This window comes from Pelmatolapia mariae, linkage group LG14 (assembly GCF_036321145.2).
Source record: "Pelmatolapia mariae isolate MD_Pm_ZW linkage group LG14, Pm_UMD_F_2, whole genome shotgun sequence".
NCBI classification, from domain to species: domain Eukaryota; kingdom Metazoa; phylum Chordata; class Actinopteri; order Cichliformes; family Cichlidae; genus Pelmatolapia; species Pelmatolapia mariae.
This window is the reverse complement of record NC_086239.1, coordinates 35,061,081-35,083,910: the sequence shown is the minus strand read 5'-3', so window position 1 is coordinate 35,083,910 and position 22,830 is coordinate 35,061,081. Positions and strand designations below refer to the sequence as shown.

General features: G+C 40.7%; 1 protein-coding gene across 4 annotated transcripts in view; it reads right to left on the bottom strand.

Moving 5' to 3' along the window:
- LOC134641320 (spectrin beta chain, non-erythrocytic 4-like) overlaps window positions 1–22,830 on the bottom strand; it is a 98,522-nt gene that overhangs the window by 32,028 nt on the left and 43,664 nt on the right. For 3 of the 4 annotated variants that reach the window (XM_063493694.1, XM_063493695.1, XM_063493696.1), the window contains exon 25: window positions 18,500–18,646. In XM_063493694.1, coding sequence (XP_063349764.1) covers window positions 18,500–18,646 — 147 coding nt within the window. Of the gene's footprint in view, window positions 1–18,499; window positions 18,647–19,280; window positions 19,568–22,830 lie in introns of those variants that run through there. The other variant, XM_063493698.1, reaches the window with a different exon arrangement.

Here is a 22,830-nt window from a genome sequence, read left to right as displayed (position 1 = left end):
AGCCTGTGAAATCAGTTGTATAATGTCTTGTCATTAGATCAGATTACAGATGCCAACAGGAAATAAAGCATTAACCTTTTTTGGAGATTAGGACTTCACGTTAGGATACTGTTGCACTGATGCTAACTGTTACTTTGGCTTCTCCCTTTAAGTGAACACCCTTGCTATCAAAAATAATAATTTATTTCAGTGATTAAAATCACATAAGTAAATAAAATTATAAAATAGTTTTTTTTTAGGAAATATTCCATTACTGAAGGCCGATTAAAATGCCTCAGTCACAGTTAGAGTTAAATCATCTGTTACACAGCAGCTGCCTTCAGTCTGAGTCAGAACTGTCAGGATATTTTTACTCTGAAAGGACTAAAGTCAGAAATATGTTGCTTATCGTTTTTTTCTTCTTCAGTATTTGCAGTAGTGATTATGGTGTGTCAGTGTTTAGCATAGAGAGTGCAATCTCCATAAACATTATTAACAAATATAACATGCCAGCAGGGAGCGTGACAATGAATTATTTAACGTGGGACATTATTATTGTGCCGTGGGGCTTCAGACTCAAATACACAGTGGTACTGCTCCATGTGGGAGGGCCAGTTCAGCAGTGACCAAAGCTGCCCATGTACTGGAAGCTGACACACAATGTTCATACATAACTCCCCTCCACAGCCCACAGTGTGAACATAAAAAGTGGAGATAATTAGGCACTAATATAAAATACAATGACACTATCGGTTGGTTTTCCTCCTGTACTGTTCAGTTCTTTCAGGTCACCACCTACCTCTGCTCTATCTCTTACAAAAAGGCTGAGAAAGGTGTTTAAATGGACATATTTCACTTCTCTTTCATGTCTACTCATCCATAATCTTAACTGCTTTTAAAGCTTAGGGTTGCAGGGCAGCTGGAGACCAACCCAGCTTACATCATATATAGTATATAACATTACAAATGTTGATACTAATATTATACATACGGTTTCAGATAATGAGGGTAATGTATATACAAGTAATCCAGTCAAAGCCAAAAGCTCACTCTTCAGACTGCTCAAAAGAATTTTTTTCTACTTTTAAAAAGACAGGGGCTCCATAAGTTCCACATATATGATAAAAATAATTATTTTAAACTACAAGTCACTTTAAAAAGGAAAAATATCGCTTTAAATCTCCTCTTCTTTAACCTCCTAGGAACTGGATGTCCACATGTGGACATCACATTTTGGGTTGTCTAGACCAAAATACTAAATTCTGCTCTACAGGGGCCTGATGTCCACTTACGAGGACATTATACTGTCACTATTCTATTGAAATTTGAAGCGAATGTTCTCATATGTGGATCTCATTTTTCTCAGAAACAAAAATCAGGTAAAAAGAAAAAATCACGTAATTCTTTGTTTTTACATTTATCAAAATGCATGCCATGAAAGAGTTCAGGTCTTAGGAGGTTAAAGTACTGATGATGAAAAGCACCATGTTGATGTGATTAAAGATTATTTAAATACTAAGACCCAGAAGGATGTGAGAGAATATGTAAAGTGAAGAAGAACAGGAAGTACAGTCGTGCAGGACAGACAGGGAGAGGACTCCTGATGGAGCACTGATGCTAACAGCAACAGATCGTCCTCATTCTGCTGTCTGGTGTGTGCTTCACAGCAGACATCTGCTCCCGAGCTTCCCCTCTGCCACTCTGTTGGTCAGTGGGTCTGTCACGCTTAGGCCACTGAAGCTACCGTGTCAATATTTACATGTAAAAAAATCCGCTCGTCCAGCCAAACGGAACTGCTCGCTTCAATCCAGGTTAAAGCTTTCAGATTAACACGCAAATAAAATGTGGCCTTTTTTTGGCATTAAAATAATGTGCTGCTTATGGGGGTCAACTCTGACATAAGGTAAGAAACCAAACACAGGGTACAATGAATTCTAAAGACTGAAAACATATTTATAATATTTGCTACGTGTCCACAGTCTTCAAAGAGATACAACTACAAATCGACATTAGTTCTTCAAAAGAAATGTTCAATGGCAGCGACCCGGGGTGATGGAAAGAATCTGATGGCTGGTATATATAATATGAAACTGAGGAACTGGTCATGTGATTTTTTGACACCTTGCACTTAAATGGAGACTGAAAGAATGAACAAATAGAAGAGACCTGCGTGACCGTCGCAGGGTTTCTGTAGGGTTACACACTATGCAGAGGGTAGATTTTTCTCCAAACTGTAATTGCAGACTCATTTATTCATATCAACACATGATTCCACTACTCATGCTGTTGCTCATAAGAAAAGCTGATGATAAAGGCAGCCTGCTCTGGGGTACTACATGTACTCACTCACACACGCACAAATGTCCACATACCATCCAGAAAATGCACAAATACAGAGAAAGAGGACGGCTGTTCTTCCATCTACCTTAAAAATGCCCCCATTTGTTCCTCTGTGCTGCTGTAAAAGCATCACTTTGACTGTAGGAAAAGAAGGACTTCATCCATCTGCTGAGTGACCTGTTGGCTCGAGAGCATTAGAAAGCCAAAAGTGCTCCAGGATTGGGCAGGCACTTAAATTGTATGAACCTAATAAGACTTTACTCAGACTTTACTTGGGTTAGCTACCTGTGTTTCTTACATCCTGTATTTTGGTACAAATGTTAGCATTTTAGGTTTATCTTTGCAAACATCCACTTCATAAACAGGAGACGAGAGGAATTAGTAGAAGGCTGTTTCAAACCGTTTTGCCTGATGAAAGTCTAACACAGAAACATTGAAAATAAATGCATTTTTTCCCATTTCAGTTACACAGCATGCAGGACTGTGTTTGCTATGTTTGCTCTCACTTAAAAATTAGCTAGCTTCAATCCTTCCTGTCTGCTGTTTTGGAGGTCTTGGAAGTCATTCAGCTACCTCTCCACAAGGTCTTTGTCTTGTGGTCGGGTGGACTCCTGCTCCACCATGGAGGTCTACAGCAGCTGACAGGAGCCCTTATTCTGCTCTAGAGATGTGATGTGAGCTGGAGGGCTGCTCCAACCACAGAGAATATGTTCATGTGCTGCTGCAGAGGCTGCAGAGGCTGCAGAGCAGAATGACGACTGTCTCTTGTTACTTATTGCTTATAGTATAAACATAAAGTAAGAGTAAGTCATTCAAGAAAACACCTTTGGCATGCACACAAAGATTCAGAGCCACAATAATAGGATTTTAATCTGAAAATGGAAATAATTCTTATACACTACTGCTTTCAGACATTTCATATTTGAAAACTTAATTGGACGGTTTTGCAGATTTAGGTTTACACCATCTGCTAGCTGACACAGAGCTGTCTTTGAAGGCTAGGAATATCACGGTTGCAGTGCAGACAGTGCAGACAGACAGACCCTATGGCTTAGGAGCTCTGTAATGAGCACATATATAGAAAGACATCTACAACAGCTTCCCTGCAGAAATAAATAAAAAGAAGCTCCACATAGTGATTGTAGGGTCAACATCATCTATCCAGCTGGGCTCTATAATATGAAAACAACTATCTTATGCTATCTTTCAGGTCTAGCACCTTCCTCAGCATTATTCTCTGTCTTCAGTTCAGTTCTGCATGCTTTAATGGGAGCAGCATTGTCTGAACAGTGCATTTAAATATAACTGGAATTGATTGGGCGGAATAAAAATATATACTGTCAGATGTCCATCTCAGCTTAACATCTTGCTCTGAGTGCGAGGGCCTCATTGATGTTTTGCTGCACTTACCTACACACCTGCCTACACACACACAAACCTGCCCATACTCCCTCATTCACGCACACATTCTCTTATATACTGCAGTGCCAGCATAAACCACAGGTCAGCGCTTAATGCAAACTGTATACTGTATGCAACTCTATATAGTATACAGTTTGCACTTGCATACAGTTATAGGGAAAGTAAAAAGGTGCATCAATGGCCAGACAAAGTTGTATTTTTTGCACAGCTGGTAATTTGTTTATAAAAACTTTTATGAAGCTGTACCGTACAAGCCACACTGATTGTTTTATTCTATGAATTTAAAGTATTCAAATCTAACGGGCAATTTTTAATCAATAACATGACTATCGTTACTTCCCCACACCCCCTGGGGAACATAACATAGTATGTCTTTGGACAGTTTGCACAGGCACCAGGAAGGTTCAAACCTAAAAACCTCCTGATATAACTGTCAGGGTTATATAACTGTGTCGAAGGGAAAGACTTGGACCGAAATACGGGACTTTAAGGACTTTCACCTTTAATGCTGAACTCATCCCAGACATACAAAAACACCAATGGTAGCTGAGTGGGAGAATTCAATCCAAGAACTAGGAAACTCCAGTGAAACATGGAAGGAGGAATCACACAGGTCAATCGATATCTATACACACAAGCCAGGTAACGATGGGAGAGGAAACAGGTGGGAAGACTGCTGAAACTAATTGGAAAAATGAGACACAGGAAGTGAAATCTAACGCAAATCACAGAACAGGGGTCAGTCACCCGCATCCAGCCCAGAGAAACTGCAGCCTATTCAGCCCGCCTTAACTAGAGGGCAAAACAATATAAATGGACAACATTTCCATTCTTCTGTTCTTGTATTCTTTTAGTCTTTTAGTGCTCATTCTGAGTGCTTAGACCAGTTCGGTCTAAGCTTTCGATACACTGCGTGTCATTATCCACTTTTCTAAAGAACTTCTAACATCAACACGACAGTGAAAACACAGAAGAAAACATGACTCCAAAAGAGCACGCAAGCGTATCAAAAGTGGTTTCTCAATCCTGTAGCCACAATTAAACTTGACTCATAGAGAGAAGTGCACAACACATAAAACAAATCCTGTTTTGTTTTGTTTTTTCAGACCCTAAATACCACAACCATCATCATTAGGGCTGGGTATCGTCACTGATTTCTAGAATCGATTCAATTCCGATTCACAAGGTCCCGAATCGATTCGATCCACGATTCGATTTAATTCGATTCGATTCAATTCGATTTGAATCTGGGAAATTTTGACAGTCAGAAATATTATAATTCAGATCAGTACATTTACATATTTTTGTATCTATAAAAAGGAAGATGACACACACAAGACTTTATCAAAGGTGTGAGCATCACAGCAGATGCCTTTGTGTCAAAGTAGCTGAAGATAAAACACAGAAAAACATGAAGGTGGTTTTCCTGGCCTGGGATTTTATAAAAATATTCTGCAGTACATCAAAAACGAAAGAAAACCATTAATCAACATATGAACGTTACCTCTGACGTTACAGCGGTTTTATTAGAGACACGGCTAAGCGTTTTGCATTTTGCATAATTTTAAAAAGTTTAAATTGGTTCAGTATTGAACGGCAGAAATTAGGTTTTCTTTTCGGAAGAATGTAAAAGGGAAAAAAAACAGCGTCCGACAGCGCTGTAAACAACGGCAGACTTGAGAGAGAGAGCGAGAGAGAGAGAGAGAGAGAGCTGTGCATGACGTGTGATTTTATCGTGGTGAAAGCAAAACAGTAAAAGTCAGAGTGAATTCATGACGATGTTTATGTGAAGCGTAGTTTGGATCTTCTTTTGCCGCTGGTTCAGTCAATATTGTTTGGAGAGAGATAAAACTAACAGCTTTAGAATCAGCGCAAAAAGGGCGTGAACACAAAGCGCGGACCCGCCGAAACATCAGAATCAGCGAGCTGTCGGCTTTCAGCCCCGACAGTGTCAGTGCCATCAGGTGAGAAAGGCGACATCTCACTGATTCTGATCCGCGGGTCGCGCTGTTTGTTTAAGTCTTTGTGCAGAATCCGTGTTCTGCTCTCATTTACTGTCTTAGCTGTTTGGTGGTTGTTGAAATTTTGTGAGAATTCACCAGAGATTCTGGCATTTCGGGCAAAATAAATTTATATTAAAAAATCGATTCAGGATTTTAATGAATCGATTTTACGTTATCCAAGCCAGAATCGATTTTAATCGATAAATCGATTATAAAAACCCACCCCTAATCATCATATATAAAATGTTTCTCAAGCTTTGGTGGTGAGTAGGCACATTAAGTAAAAAGCCTTTGTTATCATACTTAACAGGAGATTATAGATTTTCCTGATATTTCTGTTTTATGCTTCAAACAGTGGATGCATCATGACCGGCATCACAGTGACTCAGTGGTTATCACTGTGTAGAGCCCTTCTCTGTGGAGTTTGCATATTCTCCCTGTGCTTGTGAAGCTTTGCTCCAGTTTTGGATCATAGTTCTCCCAGATCCCACCCTGTACCCCCCATTTATCATTATTACTATTCATAGTCATTAATTTCTTTATTATTATTACTATTATTATTATCACTACTATCAGTAGTAGTAGCACTAGTGGTGGTAGTATTATAATTACTGATGATATTGGTATTATTATATTGTTGTAATTGTTTGAATTATATGTCTTAAATATCCACATAATGCACATTCACATACATACACATACAACTCAGACAAAATTTTAATTAAATATGCAATTATGTACAAATGTTTTGTTGCTGTTGTTATTAGTTTTGAGATTTTCAGCGTACATTTTGTCCTGTCATCTATTCCACAGTTTAAAAAAAAACTTTATCACTGTACAGTTAAGAATGAGATTCAATATGCAACTTTTCTATACAATGAAATAAAAAGTGATATAAATGAAATGATAGAAGAGAATAAAAATATGCACTCTAAGAGAAAAACTGGGTACAGTGTGCATATAGTGCAAAAACGTTACTAAAATTGTTCAGGTTATGCAATATTACAGCTGTAGAGCAAGTCTGAAGTGTAGTTAAAACCAGACTTAGTTATTTCTCCAACCATATAAAAACAATGCTTTCTGTGTCGAGTTTTGCTTCATGGTCTAACGTATTTTTTTACATTTTGATCTTCCTTCAAAGGCCAAAGCTGAAACTGTGGGTGAGATATAACACAGGCTACTATTTGACTTTTCTTTGTTTTCTGGTATTTGCAATCTATTGCAATGGTGGATGATTAGTGATTTTTTATTTCTATTGTACGCTTGGTACATTCACCACAAACCAATCAGCTCCAGTCAGCCGTAATATAACGTAGAGAGTGTGTGAAACTTGGTTCCAGCAGCAGACGCTGAGATTGCCATTCTTAACGAGTTAATGAGGCCAATTAACTGTCAAGGATAATAAGTGACGAGGACAGGATTCAAAAGCCCAGTGGGTTTTGGGCGAGCAACTGGGTGGGTTAAGAGGGTATTTTCACTGTGCATTCACACATCCCCCCACACGCTCACGCACACACTGATAAGCACAATCTGCTGCAACTGAACCAAATCTCCACTAACAGCGAGCAGCCTCTGTTTTGGATCCATCACAGTGAAGCTACATCACAGACATTACGGAATGACTCGGCAGCTCTTTACAAACAGTACATCCTCTTAAAGCGCGCAGATGGCAGTTACATCGATTCTGACCCTGTAAATAGAAAGTCTCAGGTTTTATTTGCAGTCGGAAAGAAGAAACCCGCACTAGTAGCTCAACAAAACCATATTATTACATCTGTGCTCTTTGTTTCTGTTTAGTACACCCCTTTTGTCTTCAAGCTTTGACTTTTAATTGTCACTCAGGCCATCCATCCACAAACTTCACTACAGAGATTATAAGCCACACATATTTAGATTTGTTTATCCGGCCTGTCATCAGGAAGCCCAGTCATCCTGCAGCTACAGTACGGCTATTGATTAGACACTACATTATACATTCAGAACACTGCAAACCTCAGCTTATTAGATTTGGACCTCTATACTACACTACATTAACATCTATTGCAGAAAGCTAAATGCCAGTACACCAAGACCTTTGTGTCTTACACTGAGACTGAGCGAGAGGGAGCTTTACATATGGCTATAATGGCTCCTCCATCTCAGTCGTCTCAGATTTTCTGACATTGACAGAAAGATGGAGGAAGAGGAGACGCAAGAATGGAGTCAATGTGATTAAGAATTAGGACGTCTTTCTCTCTCCTGAGTCATTTTGAGGAGATGGCACCTGTCAAATGTTTAGAAATGAGAAAAGATGATTGTTTAAATGCAAATGTCTGGCATCTGATTACTGATGCTTCAACACTGATTATGGACATACCGAGGAGTCATGGCAACAAACAATATATTTTGGCAAAAGTATAACCAAAGAAGACAACAAATGCATTTTCTCTTCAGAAGAAGTCATATTTTAAGTTTATATTTGGGCACTCTGGCAAAAGACAGACTCTAACTAATACTTGGAAAGTCAGATTTTGTCCATTTTTGCTAAATAAACTTTAAATCTCACCAGCCAGATTATACCTGTCGGACTGAAAAGCAGCTGTCCAAGAGCACTTCTATCCTCCCTTTGTTTATTATTGAAAGTTAAATCAGAGTATAAATGATATAACCAGAATAAAATCAAATTCACTTGTGACAGATAGTTCGGTGTCATTTTAAGATATCACTACTGTTAAACAGCTAACAATAATAACCACAACTGTAGAAATGTATACAACAGTGAGCTGTGGCATTAAAACTACACACAGGTGGAGTAAATAACACTGATCTGTCAAGTTCCTGATCTATGTTTTTGGTTTTATTATCTTTCTCTCTCATGTTTCTTGTATTCATGTCCTTCTGGTGTGTCTTCCATGTTTCCTCGTCCAGTTTTATTTTGTGATTTTTCCCTCCCTTGCATGACTCGTGTGGCTTGACTTCCTTTCTTTGTCGTCCCGCCTCTTATTCTTGTTCCACCTGTGTCAGGTTTCCCACTTTTAAACCTTTATCAGTTTGTGTGTCTAATCAGCTTCGTGTATATTTGTAGTCCCGTCGTTCTCCCTGTCACATTGTTGCTGTGTGTTACTTGTACTTCTGTTTTCTGGGTTTCTGTTTTGGGATCTCCTAATAACAGCAGAGGTGCAGGTGGGTCCTTTTTACTGTCCGCTCTGATCACATCACTAATCCATAATCTGATTCTTATCAGACGGGTGTTGTGACTTACTTTACACGGGATGAATTTGTTTCCTCACTCTCTGCTCTTCATCTCTTATCAAACGCTTTAAAAGGATTTAAGCATCCTAAATGATGGTGGACCTCAATCGATTTTCCAGGTCACATAGCCGCAAAGGCAGACACGAGGAAGCAGAATTAGCAGAACGTAAAGCACCAAGATTGAGAGAGAAGAGGAGGGATGGAGGGATGACCTTCACACATGAGCTCTACGAGGAGAGGAGGGAAGATGGGGAGAAGTAAGAGGGGACTGGGCAGCTGTTGCTTGGCAACCGTCGCCAGTACAGGAAAGAGGGGACACATTGCTCCAGTTGCTGCTGGCGGCTTGACGTCACAGCAAGCTGACGAGGCACACAAAGTGCTTCGTGATGATCTGCTGGGTTATCCCACGTCACCCAGTCGCACATCCAAACTGAGGGAAGATCGATACTTTAGTCTTCATCGTGCTCTTTTCTCACACACAGTCAAGTCCTGATTTTTACAAATATATAATCGCACGGTTTAGTGGTTAAAAACTCTTCTAAACTGAAATGCATTGTGGGTGTGTTGCTAAAAGACACACAGTTAGAGCTGAGTAAACATAGTTTGACTCATAGAGTTTATTTTTAAAAGTCTTTTCGGAGCCTTTTTAGGCCTAGATTTACTGTCTAAGTGCAGCAAATTAGCAAAAAAGAAAAAAATAGGGAGAGCTACTAACAATAAGTTAATTTATAAACACAGACTCAGCCAGTTCATTTCACTAATGACCAATGCAATCTATCAACAGTACAAATGATCAATTCAGACTTGATGAAGGAGCATCTAATCAGCCAACCAAATGATTACAGTGTGAATCCATGTTTAAACTGCGTGGACACTCAGATCAAGCCAGCTGATGGAAAATCAATATATTTATATTTTAAGGGCAAACGGCTCACTTTCAGGGAGCTGTCTGAGGTCTGAGCACGTCCTGATAACATCTCCCCCTGAAATATCAAATAAATCAAAATTCCGGGTTCTCCCATAAAAGGTCTTGATCAGACTGCATCTTATCTTAAGGACCTCGCAGTACTGTATCACCCCAGCAGAGTAGTTTGCTCTCAGATGCTAGTTTAATTGTGGTTCACGTAATATTTAAAAGTAGAATGGGAGGCAGCGCCTTCACCTTTCACCCTCTCGACTTTTAAGATTAGGCTTCAAACTTTCCTTTTCGATAAAGCATATAGTTACTGCTGGATCGGGTGACCCTGGATCCTGGGGGATTCCCATGATGCACATTTTTTCTCTGGCTCTCTTCCACAGCATGCCCCCCTCCCCTCACCCCTCACTGTCAGGCCCTGCCTGAGCCTGGTCTTGCCGGAGGTTTCTTCCTGTTCAAAGGGAGTTTGTTCTTCCCACTGTCACCAAATGCTTGCTCAGGGGTCATTTGATTGTTAGGATTTTCTCTGTAATATTGTAGTGTCTTCAACTTTAAATAAAATGTTCCTTGAGGTGACTATTGTTGTAATTTGGTGCTATATAAATGTATTTTTTTATTTGTTATTTGTATGTTTATTTTGAACATCCATCCATTTTCTTCCGCTTATCCGGGGCCGGGTCGCGGGGGCAGCAGCCCAAGCAGAGAAGCCCAGACCTCCCTCTCCCCAGCCACCTCCTCCAGCTTATCCGGGGGAACACCAAGGTGTTCCCAGGCCAGCCGAGAGATATAATCTCTCCAGCGTGTCCTGGGTCTGCCCCGGTGGGACATGCCCGGAAGACCTCGCCCATCCTTGTCAGATGCCCGAACCACCTCAACTGGCTCCTTTCGATGTGGAGGAGCTGCGGCTCTACTCTGAACCCCTCCCTATCTCTAAGGGAGAGGCCAGCCACCCTTCAGAGGAAGCCCATTTCCGCCGCTTGTATTCGCGATCTCGTTCTTTCGGTCACTACCCACAGCTCGTGTCCCTGACCTGGAGTGGGCACTCCACCACCATATTTGAACATGTTAAAATATAATAACAACAACAACAACAACTGAGAAAAAAAGAGACCAACAGAGAAAAAATAAATAAACAAATAAACAAAATGAATTCAACTGAATTGAATAGTGCTTCTATTACAAGCACAAATTCATGCAGTACCTAAAAAGGCCAGCCACACTATCAGCTGTGTTCTTTCAGTCAGAAAACTGGCACTGTGCTTCTTTGGTGCATCCCAGCTGAAGCTTTTAAATGCTAAAAGAGGTTCTTGCACCATCACAGAACATGTGTCACGGTATGCTTTGACCCTGATGGTAGCAGTAGGAATAAAAAAGGAAAAAGAGCTGGAAACTTGGCTTTAACCTGCTTTATAGAGGCATGTCAATTTGAAACACGTGATCTAGAACTACCAAAGACTCTCTGCGGCATTTAAGGTGCACAGGTCAGATAACACGTTTTGGGCAGCATTTCAATTCCATGTTAACTGTGCCAACTGAAATACAGACACACACGGCTCCACAGATGGAAGCAACTTAAAAAAAAGACACTGTACTTCAGTTCTCTATGACAAAAAAGGGGTGCATACCCTGTGCAAAAATAAGCTGCAGAGTCTCAGAGGACCCCCACAGAGAGACACAATGAGGACACAACCTACAGACTGTTTGGACAGGAAGTACTACAACGAGCAGGAGCACGAACAGCTTCACGGCATTATGGTTTGTCTTTCCCAAGCTTTCAGCGTATCCTTCTATGCATCTACTTCTTTGTCTGTTTTAAATAGTTTTAAAAATTTCTTGCAAATGTTATTATTCTCTAGACCTTTTTGTACAAAGAGAGAATAAAACCTTTCTGGGGGGCTATTTTGCATTGCTTTGACGGTAACTGAGCTGAGGGTATAAAGTGAAGGTGATGACATACAACAGCAGTAACAAACTGTACCAGTTAGATGGCATGACCGATAAAGATTAGCCCGGGATGACAATATTTCTAACACTGGTCAGGAGTGAGTACAAATCCTTATCAGCACTGCCATAAAAAAAACAAAAAAACAAAGCCAAATACTGAATATTATCTTAAAAAAATGCAAGTTGCTAAGCAACAGCCACAGAGAAGTCTTGTGGGGTGAACATGGCTGCCACATATGACTTCAGAAGCTAAACCCTGTCTATCTGCCAACAGCTAGACATCCTGGTGTGACTACAGTCTGCTCCTGAAGAGCAAGACTTGGGATACTAGTGCTGATCACGTTGGCATTACGCATCACCATCTGACCTAACCTAAAATTTCTGACATGTAAACACCTCTTTGAAGAAGCAAACAAGTGACGATGAGCCAATGAAATGTTTCACATAGCAAAATTTAAGAAGTACAGAAACACAGCAAACCAGCAAATGTCTACACTCTGTTCACTGCAGTGTTTTGCAAGCACTTCTTATATATAGGTCACACATTTCAACAGCGCTGTGTTTCAAAACACTTCAGGTAAACTACTCTTACATGCTAGCACTGGATTAAAGATGGGTTAAAAACAAAAAGCAGGAACACATCCTGGCTGTTAATGGCAAAAATACAGAAAAGAATTCATTTATATTATTATATTATATTTTTTCCAGTATGCTCAAAGTTGAATTCATTATATTTCTATTTCTATTTTACACTCTTAACTGTCCCGCTAATGAGAAACTGCCAGATTAACCATTGGACATGCTGGAAAGGACTGGAGAGGAGAAGAAAGAGGCTCATCCTGCAGTGTGAACAGGCTTCACAGATGTCTCGCCACACTTTTAATTTAGTTGCATGCTGTCCTGTTGGTCCTGTTTTAGCATATATTATCTTTTTTTTAGTATATCTATCATTTGGATAGAGAAAATCTAATTTGTAAAATTCAAAGAGAGGAGATGCTGTGAGATTTTGTAGCTCTTTACGTTGTTTTGTGTCTCCCTGTGTTGTGTATTATTTGTCCTTACATGTCACTTTTGTGCGTATTTTTAAATCTGCAAAAATAAAACCAAACATGTAGGCTGTTATTGTTCATTACTGACAGCCGAACTACATATTTTCCTCTGAAGATGAAAGCAAAGAAATGCACTTAGCATTATTCCGATACTTCAGCTTGTGGGCGTTAAAACTGCAGTGGACGCTTTTATACATCAAAGTGGCAGCATATGTGGTGTGTCTTAACAACAGCAACATAAGCTACTTTTAAATTGTTTTCCAGTGTAATCACAGTGTATTTTTTGTCTAGTCATTATTTACACTGATTATTTATCCCAGATTGCGTTACAAACACTAACAAAAATACGCTCCATTATTTTTTTCTTCGAGGACTTCGCTTTAATATGTGATATGCACTCTAAAAGGTGAGTGACTGGGGCAGAAACATGTCTCAATTCACCACTTTTGCTTATTATCAAACAATTCAGAAACTCTGTTTCTCGTTTGTCTCTTCATCATCTTCTTCTCCATCTGTAAGGATTCTGCAGTAACCTAAATCTATCCTCAGAGCACATGTTCCCTAAATGCATGTGACCCCGAAATGTGCAACGGAAAGAGCTCTGTGGTCAGAACATGCAGTGCTGCACCCTCAACAGTGAACCAGCCCGTGTTATGATATGTTAGGACTCTGCAACCTGGCTCATGTGTATTGGCATATACCAACCTCACAGTGCCCACTGTAGGAGAAGAAAGTGATCAGACATAATGAGCAGCTTAAAGGACAGAAATATGTGCAGCTGCCTACGTTTACAGCCATGATTCGCTATCTTACATCGAGCTGATTGGACGAGGACACAGACATAATGTAAAACATGAAAGTCACACGACAGCAACAGCATTTTGTTTTTGAACGGTGACCTTTATGGTTGTGCAAATAATATTCATCCCTAACACTGCGTAAATGCTTTGAGGCTGCCTATTGGTTGCTTCTGGACATTCCAGGGCCTGGTTGCCTAGGTAACAATATAATGTATTTACAACTAGGTCATATGTCAATCCATGGTATTCTGTCCTTTCATTGGTGGTCGCTTTAAGTGCTCGCCTGAAAATGTATAAAAGTTTATCTCCGGCCCTTCCCACTTCATGTCGCTGGTGTTATTTCACCCGCAATCGGCAACTGTTATTTTTATTTTCAGTAATTTTGACAGTCAGTTACTTTTATTAGAGCCCAAAGTTCCATCCATCCATCTACTTTTGCTTATCCACTTTAGGGTCACAGGGGAGCTGGATCCTATCCCAGCTGTCACAGGATGAGATTTGGGTAGATCCTGAAATCCTACTCACTATTCAGTAAGATAAGGCAGAGCTACAATTTCTCATATTTCATCAGCTGGAAATATCAAATAATTTGCATTTTTGTTGGACAGTTATAAGACTAGTTGCCACTTAACTCTCTTTAAACAGATACTTAATCATTTCTGTTCTCGTCACAACATATCAAGAGTTTATGCTTTACAGTACAGTATGTGCACAAATATGAGTGTTGTGCCTTGATTCAGTTCCCTCTGCTTCCTGCAGGGGCGTTCACGTTTAGCCACTGCAGAGGATTGAGCCACTATGCCATGGTCAGTGGTGCCCCTTCATTGTAATATGCTATGACTGAACCACAATACACTCTGCATAGCCTTTTTCAGGTTTCAGTTATCAGCATAAGAGCTCAGACTGATGATAATAAATGTAGTGTCAATGTTGTCGCTCCACTAGAAATACTGTATCTCTCTGTCTTTCCTCAGAGCAGATGCACTGCCAGGATTTGTTTATACCATACAGTCCATCAGCTATAACTGCAGCCTGCTTACTAAACAGTTGCATGTTTCATTTTCTACAACAGCCCATATGGGTCCATCGATGTCCATGTGTCCTGTCAAATTTCTTTTGGCTGTCATTCTGCAGGGCCATCACATACAATATCTAATTTTCTACTGGCAAGCGCCGAACGCAACCATATACTTGCCCTGATGGTGTTAATAAGCCTCGGTAGATCAGAAGAGTATCAACTTCATGGCAATATCGACCATAAGTGGATTAAAATGATAATTTCCGGGCACAACACCCAGAAATTAGCATTTTGAATGAGTGATTTCTTTGTCTCCAAGTCAGTGTTTTTTTTACATAGTGTTTAAACACAGCGGCTCAGCGGTTAGCACCGCTGCCCGACAGTGAGCAGATCCTTGTTCCAGACCAGGTAGAGCTCTTCTGTGTGGCATTTGCATTTCTTCATTTAATCTTCAAAAGTATGGGGAAAAATATGCGTCAGAGATGGTTTTGCCTTGGCATTTAATAACACACTAGGTTAACGCTGACCAAAGATATTCCTTATTTCAAGGGTTTCACTTTCTGATTAAATAAAGGTTAAAATAAGAAAAAAAGTCTGTGGTCAACATAAGCTGTAAAAACGAAAGTGTCATAACAAAGAAAAGTGTCCACTGCTGGACTATTGTGGCACTTTGCAAACCAACTTTTCAACTATTCAGCACTCATCGTATGCAGAGGGTCATCATCTCTGGGCGACCCTGTTGACTTTTTGAGGGATTGCATGGAGCATGTCCCCGTAGCCTCTGTGTTTATTGAGTTCTCACAAGCCCAATGCAAGCAGGCACCAATGCAGAACCACAAATTCTGCATGAATATCATAAACATATATTTTACACAGAAGATAATCTCTCTGGCTTTTTATCAGAGATGACCAGAGAGATTCTACGTTGGCCGATAAACAAAAAAAGTCATCTCAGTTACTCATATTATTTTTAATTTATCAAGTTTATTGGCAAACATAATAAAAACAAAAAACATAAGAACAACATAGTGCGATTAAACTGAAAGCTTTCTGTGGTATTACAGCATATTACAGCATATTCCAGGATAAACATATGTCTTGAAGTATCACCTTCTTTACTCCTCACAGAAGCACACGAAGGAGCCACAAGGAGCCACTAAACACAGTGATGCAATAGCGACTGCTGAATGATGCATGGACTACAGCTCTACTGACCAGTGCATCCAGATTTATGTCACTGCAGGCAATCAGAGCCCTTAACACAACCGCTCAAAGTCAAACATGTGCAACCTTGACATGCAGCCTGGGAAACACTGGCTAACCCAATTACATCCACAGCTTTAGACGAGAGGCTGATGTGCTGTATAAATCTCCTTAATACGAAACAGATCGTATCAGGACAGCGAGCAGCACAGAGGGCTGCGGCGCTCCCCTGCCTATTTAAAAACCCCTCTGTAATACTTTCTGCCCTTGCCACAGGCTTCGTTATGCTTTGATTAAGTAAGTTTTGTACTTGAGTGTTTAATACAAGGACTAATGCATGAATCAGTTTACAACAAATATGGCATTGGGGGTCATTTTTAATCTTCAAAATGATTCTAATGCATCTGAACCTTCTGCAAAATCCTTTAACAGGTATTTTTAAAACAGAGATATATCACCAGCTAATACAAGACACACACACACACACACACACACACACACACACACACACACACACACACACACACACACACACACACACACACACACACATACACACTCACATATAAAGCCAAAATGATTCAGTGAACAGTAAAACACATCTTTTCTTTTGTTCCCATATGTACAGCAGCCTTCATCTTTTGTTCCTAAAAGCTTTTTAAACCGGAGGCTCATTGGTAAAATTGCAAAGAGGCCTAGTTTTCACTTTCCAGAGCAACAAGCTACGTGACAGCAAACAAAACAAGAGCAATTTCCTGGGAATTAGTTTATTATGTCAACCACATTTCTATTATTTACTCATAATCTGAACCATTCTTTTGTTACGTTGGTATATAATTCTACTAAAAATGCCATTTTTATCAAATGTGCATGTTGTGTCTGTTCCTGTGTTTAACTTAATCTGACCTACACTGTAAGAAAAAGTCCTAATATAAAAGTATTTTACTGTGTATTTTACAGTTTTGTTCTGTTCTTCTAGAATATCATTAAATTTACATAAATAGACTGTGATTTCACATTTCAAATGTAAATTAACGTAAAATCACTGTAATGTGATAAAATATAATTTCCTTGTTTTTTAAATGTATGTGTCTGTACATATGCATATTTAGATTGTTAAAATACATTCACAAATGTATCATGATTTCACAAATATTTGTCCGTTATTTGAAAGATTGAACTGTTAAATTCAAATGTAATGCTATGGAAAAATATATGAAATGATTCTTTTAAACTTTTTTAACATCAAATAGTTATTACTATTATTGCTATTTAGGGCGATTGTGGCTCAAGAGTTGGGTGTTCGCCTTGTAATCAGAAGGTTGCCGGTTCGAGCCCCGGCTCGGACACTCTCGGTCGTTGTGTCCTTGGTCAAGACACTTCACCTACCGCCTGGCCAGAGGGGCCGATGGTGCGATATGGCATCCTCGCCTCTGTCCCAGGGCATGCAATCCGATATTATTTAAACCAACTGTTAACTGTATATTTCTGTACATTTAAGTATTATTATTCATATTGCCACATTCATTGACCTTGTTTATAGGTAATTTCATTGTTTAATCACATTAAAATGCTCCTAATTTAATGTTTAAAAGCACTTGAAAAAGACAAAATCCCATGTAAAATTAGGGCAACAAACTGTATTGTCATTACTGAAAATAACCGTATTTTTATGAGAAAGTTATTTTCTGTTATTTTATGGTATTATTTTGGCGCCCCAGCTGCCGGAATATTACTGTTTTTCTAGGATTTTTTTTTTAACAGTGTATGTACAACAAGCCTGAATTTGGAAACCATCGTTTACATTTCAAAATCAAGATGGAGAGGGAATTTCAGGAGCACTTCATGACAGTTAATTCCTGAATAATTTTCCAAATAAAAATACACACAAAAGATGCCATATTCTATAGTATAAACAACAGGAAACCATTGATGCCTAAAGAAATTTTAGAAACACAACGGTGTTGCACTGAGAGCATTTGTTCTGCTCTGATGACGGCACGCATCGATGAACGAAAAACGATCCAATCTATTCAACTTTCTCACAATTTGCAACTTCCTGTCTCCATTATTGTGTAGGTAAGTCATGCTGACTAGAGATTTGACCGTTCTGTCCACCTGCACAGAGATTAGCTGCTCAAACACTTCCTGAGTAAGGTTTTGCATGTATGGGTAGATGGCTTTCATACACGACACTTGGATAGTATTACGACAATTATGGATACATGTATTGCCATTATTCATATTAAAGTCACACAAATTGTGAGAGAGTCACAAGAGAAACAGCAAAAGTGCCCCAGGAGATGTTGCTAAGATATTAGAGGAACCCAAGAAGGTGTTGTTACATCACTACATCAGTAGGTCAAAGTCCACATGAAATACTCCAAAACGATATCTTTTGTCATTTACTCACTCTGTGTCTATCTTGACATTGGTCAAAGTCAGACTCTATACCATAATATTTGCAGTAAATTTCAGAGTTGCACTATAAAAAAATTTTTGAATGGCCAAAAAAACAAAACAAAAACAGAACGACACTGTAAAAGGAAATGTGCCTGCGAGGCTACATCACTGGGACGGCCAGCTGCACTTACCTTTTCAATCTTGTCCAGCCATTCCTTATTCTGGGCCAACTCGGCCATAAAAGCCTGGTGCTTCAGCCATTTCTTATGAAGCTTCTGGGTCTCGTCTCGACTGCTGTCCCTCGCCATTAGCATCTTCTCACACACCCAATCCCCCAGCTGGGTGAGAGACACAGATACAGAAGGAGGTGTCAGTACTGGACAGTTACAGTAAATAACTGAGGAGCTGATGCTGCACAGAGGAATTCCTCACTTTAAAAGACGTGACCAGACCAACGCATTCATCAGTAGGTACATATATTATTCTAATTCGTGCATATATGATTCCATTAATTTGTTATGCAGAAAAACTGAATTATAAATAAAATGTACTGTAACTAAACAAGGTCAAACACACACACATTAAAATTTAATGATGCACAGCAAGCACATGTAAGCAGACACACGTGTACCAACAAGCATGGCGGCAGGGATCTACATGTGCACAACCCCTCACAGACAGTCTCCTCAGCTTCAACACACCCACGCAGAAATCACCCCCCTACACACGCACACCCCCGCTCTCCATCAAAGAGTAAAATGTGTACATTTTCCACATGGGGACCATCTACGAGAGGCAAACGGTGAAAAAAAGAGCCTCACGCCTGCGCTGAGAGCATCACCAAAATATTCAGGTCAGCATCAGCTCCCTCGTCTCTGCCTCATCAACATTCTCATTCCTGCGTGTCATATTTCCACCTGCACCGCCAGCCCTGCACCTAAACCAGATATGCAAATAGAATAACCCGTTTACCGGCAGTGTTTAAGATGAACAGCCCACGGGGTTGTGGCAGCTGCAGGCAGCCGCTGGTATCCGCATCCTCGCTCGTCTGCTGTCACACACATGCAAAGATGCTCTTCACCGCAGAGCCAGAAAGAAAAAAAAGAAAAGAGAGGACGGAAAGAGAAGAGGGGCGCCTTCTGCAGAGCCAAATACCCTGGGCAGTGATGCAAAGGTGAAGGGAAAACGCCAGGCAGGAGGGTAAATAACAACAATCCTGGAGAGAAGAGACAGACTGGAGACTTCAAACTGAGGCTGCGCTACCCTCTCTTCCCTCTCGCTCTGTCTCTCTCTTGCACTCAAACAGGAGAGAGAGGAGGGGAGGGGGCGGAACAGTGATGAGGGAAAGAGTGAGGATGACTGAGAGAAGAAGAAAAAGAACCCCTCCTTCCCAAAACAATAAAATGGCAGGCAGCCGAGCCAGTACGCGGGCGCCCCTCCCCTTTCCTCACACCTTCAGCGAGCGGGCAGCTGAGTGAGCGAGTGAGCCAATGGGCTGGTTGGCTGGTTGGAGGAGAGATGAAGTGTATAAGGAGAGGAGAGGGAGGAGCTAAAGCCCGGGATTGGAATTTTTTGGGGGGCAGGGGGATGCGAGCAAAGCCTCCGGGCTCACCGGTCACGGCTAATGATGCCGAGCTGGGGAAGGCGGAGGGGCGGGTGTGCACGAAGATGGATGAATGAGAGGGGCTCAAAGGAGAAGAAGAGATTCTTTTTCCTGCTTTAACTGATTGAAGCCTGTCAGTGTGCATTAACAGCTGAGCTCACGACTCTTCTACAGCTGCTTTTGTTTCATCTTCTCCTCCCTCTCCATGTACATCACCTTCTTCTATCATCCCTCTCTTCCTCTCTGCAGCAGTCCCAGGCAGCTGCACTCTCTGTCTCCAGCTTGCCTGACACTGCTGCAGTGGTAAAGCACAGAGAACAGCGAGAGAGAAACAGCAAAGGGACACTAAAAAGAAGGGGGCTGAGGTAGGGAACGACTGAATGCTATATTTATATTTTTGACGGCTCTACTGCTCCCCTTTCCTTAAACAGGCCACGGTCGGATTTCAGTGCACTTTCCCTCAATCTGTCACCTCATCCTTCACCTATCATCCCACAGAACAGACAGGTAACAGGCCTCACATATTTGCACACATACATGAATTTGCAGACAGATGTGTGTGTGCCACTTACTTGCAAAGGTCATGGGTGCACACACACACACAGACAGACACACACACATACTGTAACTATAGCGGTCATGGAGGGTCACAGGCTGATGCCTCTAGAGAGTGTAAATGAAATGAATGAGCAAGGAGGAGGAGACTTTTTAGGTCTGCATTGGGGGAAGGATGAATGAGAACATCTGACGTAAAAAGCAAAGAGAGGGACAGGGTGGGGCGTAATGGAAGAAAGAAGAAGGTCAAAGGAAGACTCAGAGTTAGAGTCATCGTCATGCCATCAGGCTTCGTTACTACTTCATCACTGTCTCCCAATTTTTCATTAATAGACATAAAAAAAAATGTACATCGGGAAAGCCACCCTGGAAAACCCACACTTTGGATGGATGGATGGATGGATGGATGGATGGATGGATGGATGGATGGATAGATAGATAGATAGATAGATAGATAGATAGATAGATAGATAGATAGATAGATAGATAGATAGATAGATAGATAGATAGATAGATAGATGTTCTTAGGTTTTAAAGCAATGGACTTAAGAAGAATGTTTGAATAAAGACTAAAATTACATTTCTATATGTCACACCTTTTCACAAAACACAGGTGTAGCTATGCTGATGTGTGGTAGTGTGAAGAACCAAAGATTTCACCCTAGGCTCGAGGTATCACTGTTTCTTTTTTCACCCGCAGATGCTAAATGAAAGGTTATCAGCAGGATGAGCAAAACCTGAGGCCCTTTGAAACTTTCCCAATCTCGCAGTCGGTCTCTCTAATGTGATGCCAGTGTCAATGCTGAGGACAGATTTAGAACCAGTTCCACAAATTTTCATCAACAAACAACGTATTGTGATGTCAACAAGGTGTCACCACAAATTTACTGGAGCTGATGTTGGAACCATGTGACCATAGAAGTGTTTATAGGAGGGATTAATGCTAGAAGCTCTCTACTGACTGGCCAATGCCGCTCAAAGATTCTGTCTGCCGTGATCTTCTTCCTTCTAAAGTTAATCCAGCTTCTGCTAGTAATCCTATGTATTTCTTAAACTTGTAAAAATATAGTGTTTCTCATTAGACACCAATGCAGATCTGACTGCCCTGTCACTGCGTCAGCATAAACAGTGCTTTTGACACTCAGAGGTGTGATTCCTTTTCTGGGCTTGGCTACAGCTGTTGATGTCTTTTTTTTGCGCTGTCGCACATCCTAATGTGCCGATTCCTACATGTAATTACAAAATGCATTGCTTTGTTCAGGTTTGTTGCAAAATAAATCCCATTTTGTTGACAGAAGTTGTGATGGCAGAAGACAACAGTGTCATTAAATGAAAAGACCCAATGAGTTCAGGGCTAATGCTAGTTCACTGCAGATATTCTATGAAAGAAACCACAAAAGGCTCAAGATATCAGGAATATCAAACTCAGTACTTTTCCTCCTCAGGATGCAAAAAGTCGTCCAATCTAAAAGCCTATCTGACAAAGCAAAAGCACTGGCAGGCTTGAGGGCATTTACAGAGTAACTTAGCATGTGCTACATCTATCTTTATAGATACCCACTATATTTAGCCTGTCAGCCTCTGGGCATACACCTGCTCTTTACTGAGAACAGTTCAGGAAGGGAATCCAGGTGAAAAGCCACTGCATGATCTGTAACTCAGTGTACTTCTTTAGTCCCCTTTTGTCCTGAAGACATTGTTGGACTGTGGAAAAAGTCGAAGAGACAGGCTGATGGGAAACTTTAAAGATGCAAGAGGAGGAAAATCAGTTTCATTCTTTTCAGCTTTTTTTGGGCTGACGTTGACAACATGCAGCCACCATTTCCTGATACAGTGTCACATGTGCAAGTTCACTGAGGGGCCGTGTGACAAGACACAATATGCTGCTAACATTAATTTCAAATGAAGTTCAATATGGGGGGACAGTAAGGAAGATCTGTTCTCTTATGTTCTGTTTCCTCTTGGTGACATGAGCTATTCTTGCTGCTCTTGTCCAGTAATCAGCCACCATCACCACCCTGTAACACTATCTGTCCTGTAGTGCTGAATACAGGGGTGTCCTTCATCTACCCCATAGACCAGACCAAAGCGTTCAGTATAAACTGTATATGTGATGCAATTTTGGATAAAACTATCTGATTTTGTTGTAAATGTGTCAGCCAGTGGATAGAGAGCAGCAGTGAGTAACAGGAAGCACGAGGACGCAGCCTGGCCCGAACAGAAGAACACACCCTGCCAGCAGAGAGCTCAGGTTCCTACAGACTGACGCAGTGTCACTCATCCACTGTACACACACACACACACACTTACGCACACACCGACACACACCCAGCCTCCTTTTGCATGCCGTGTTTCTAGAGATAT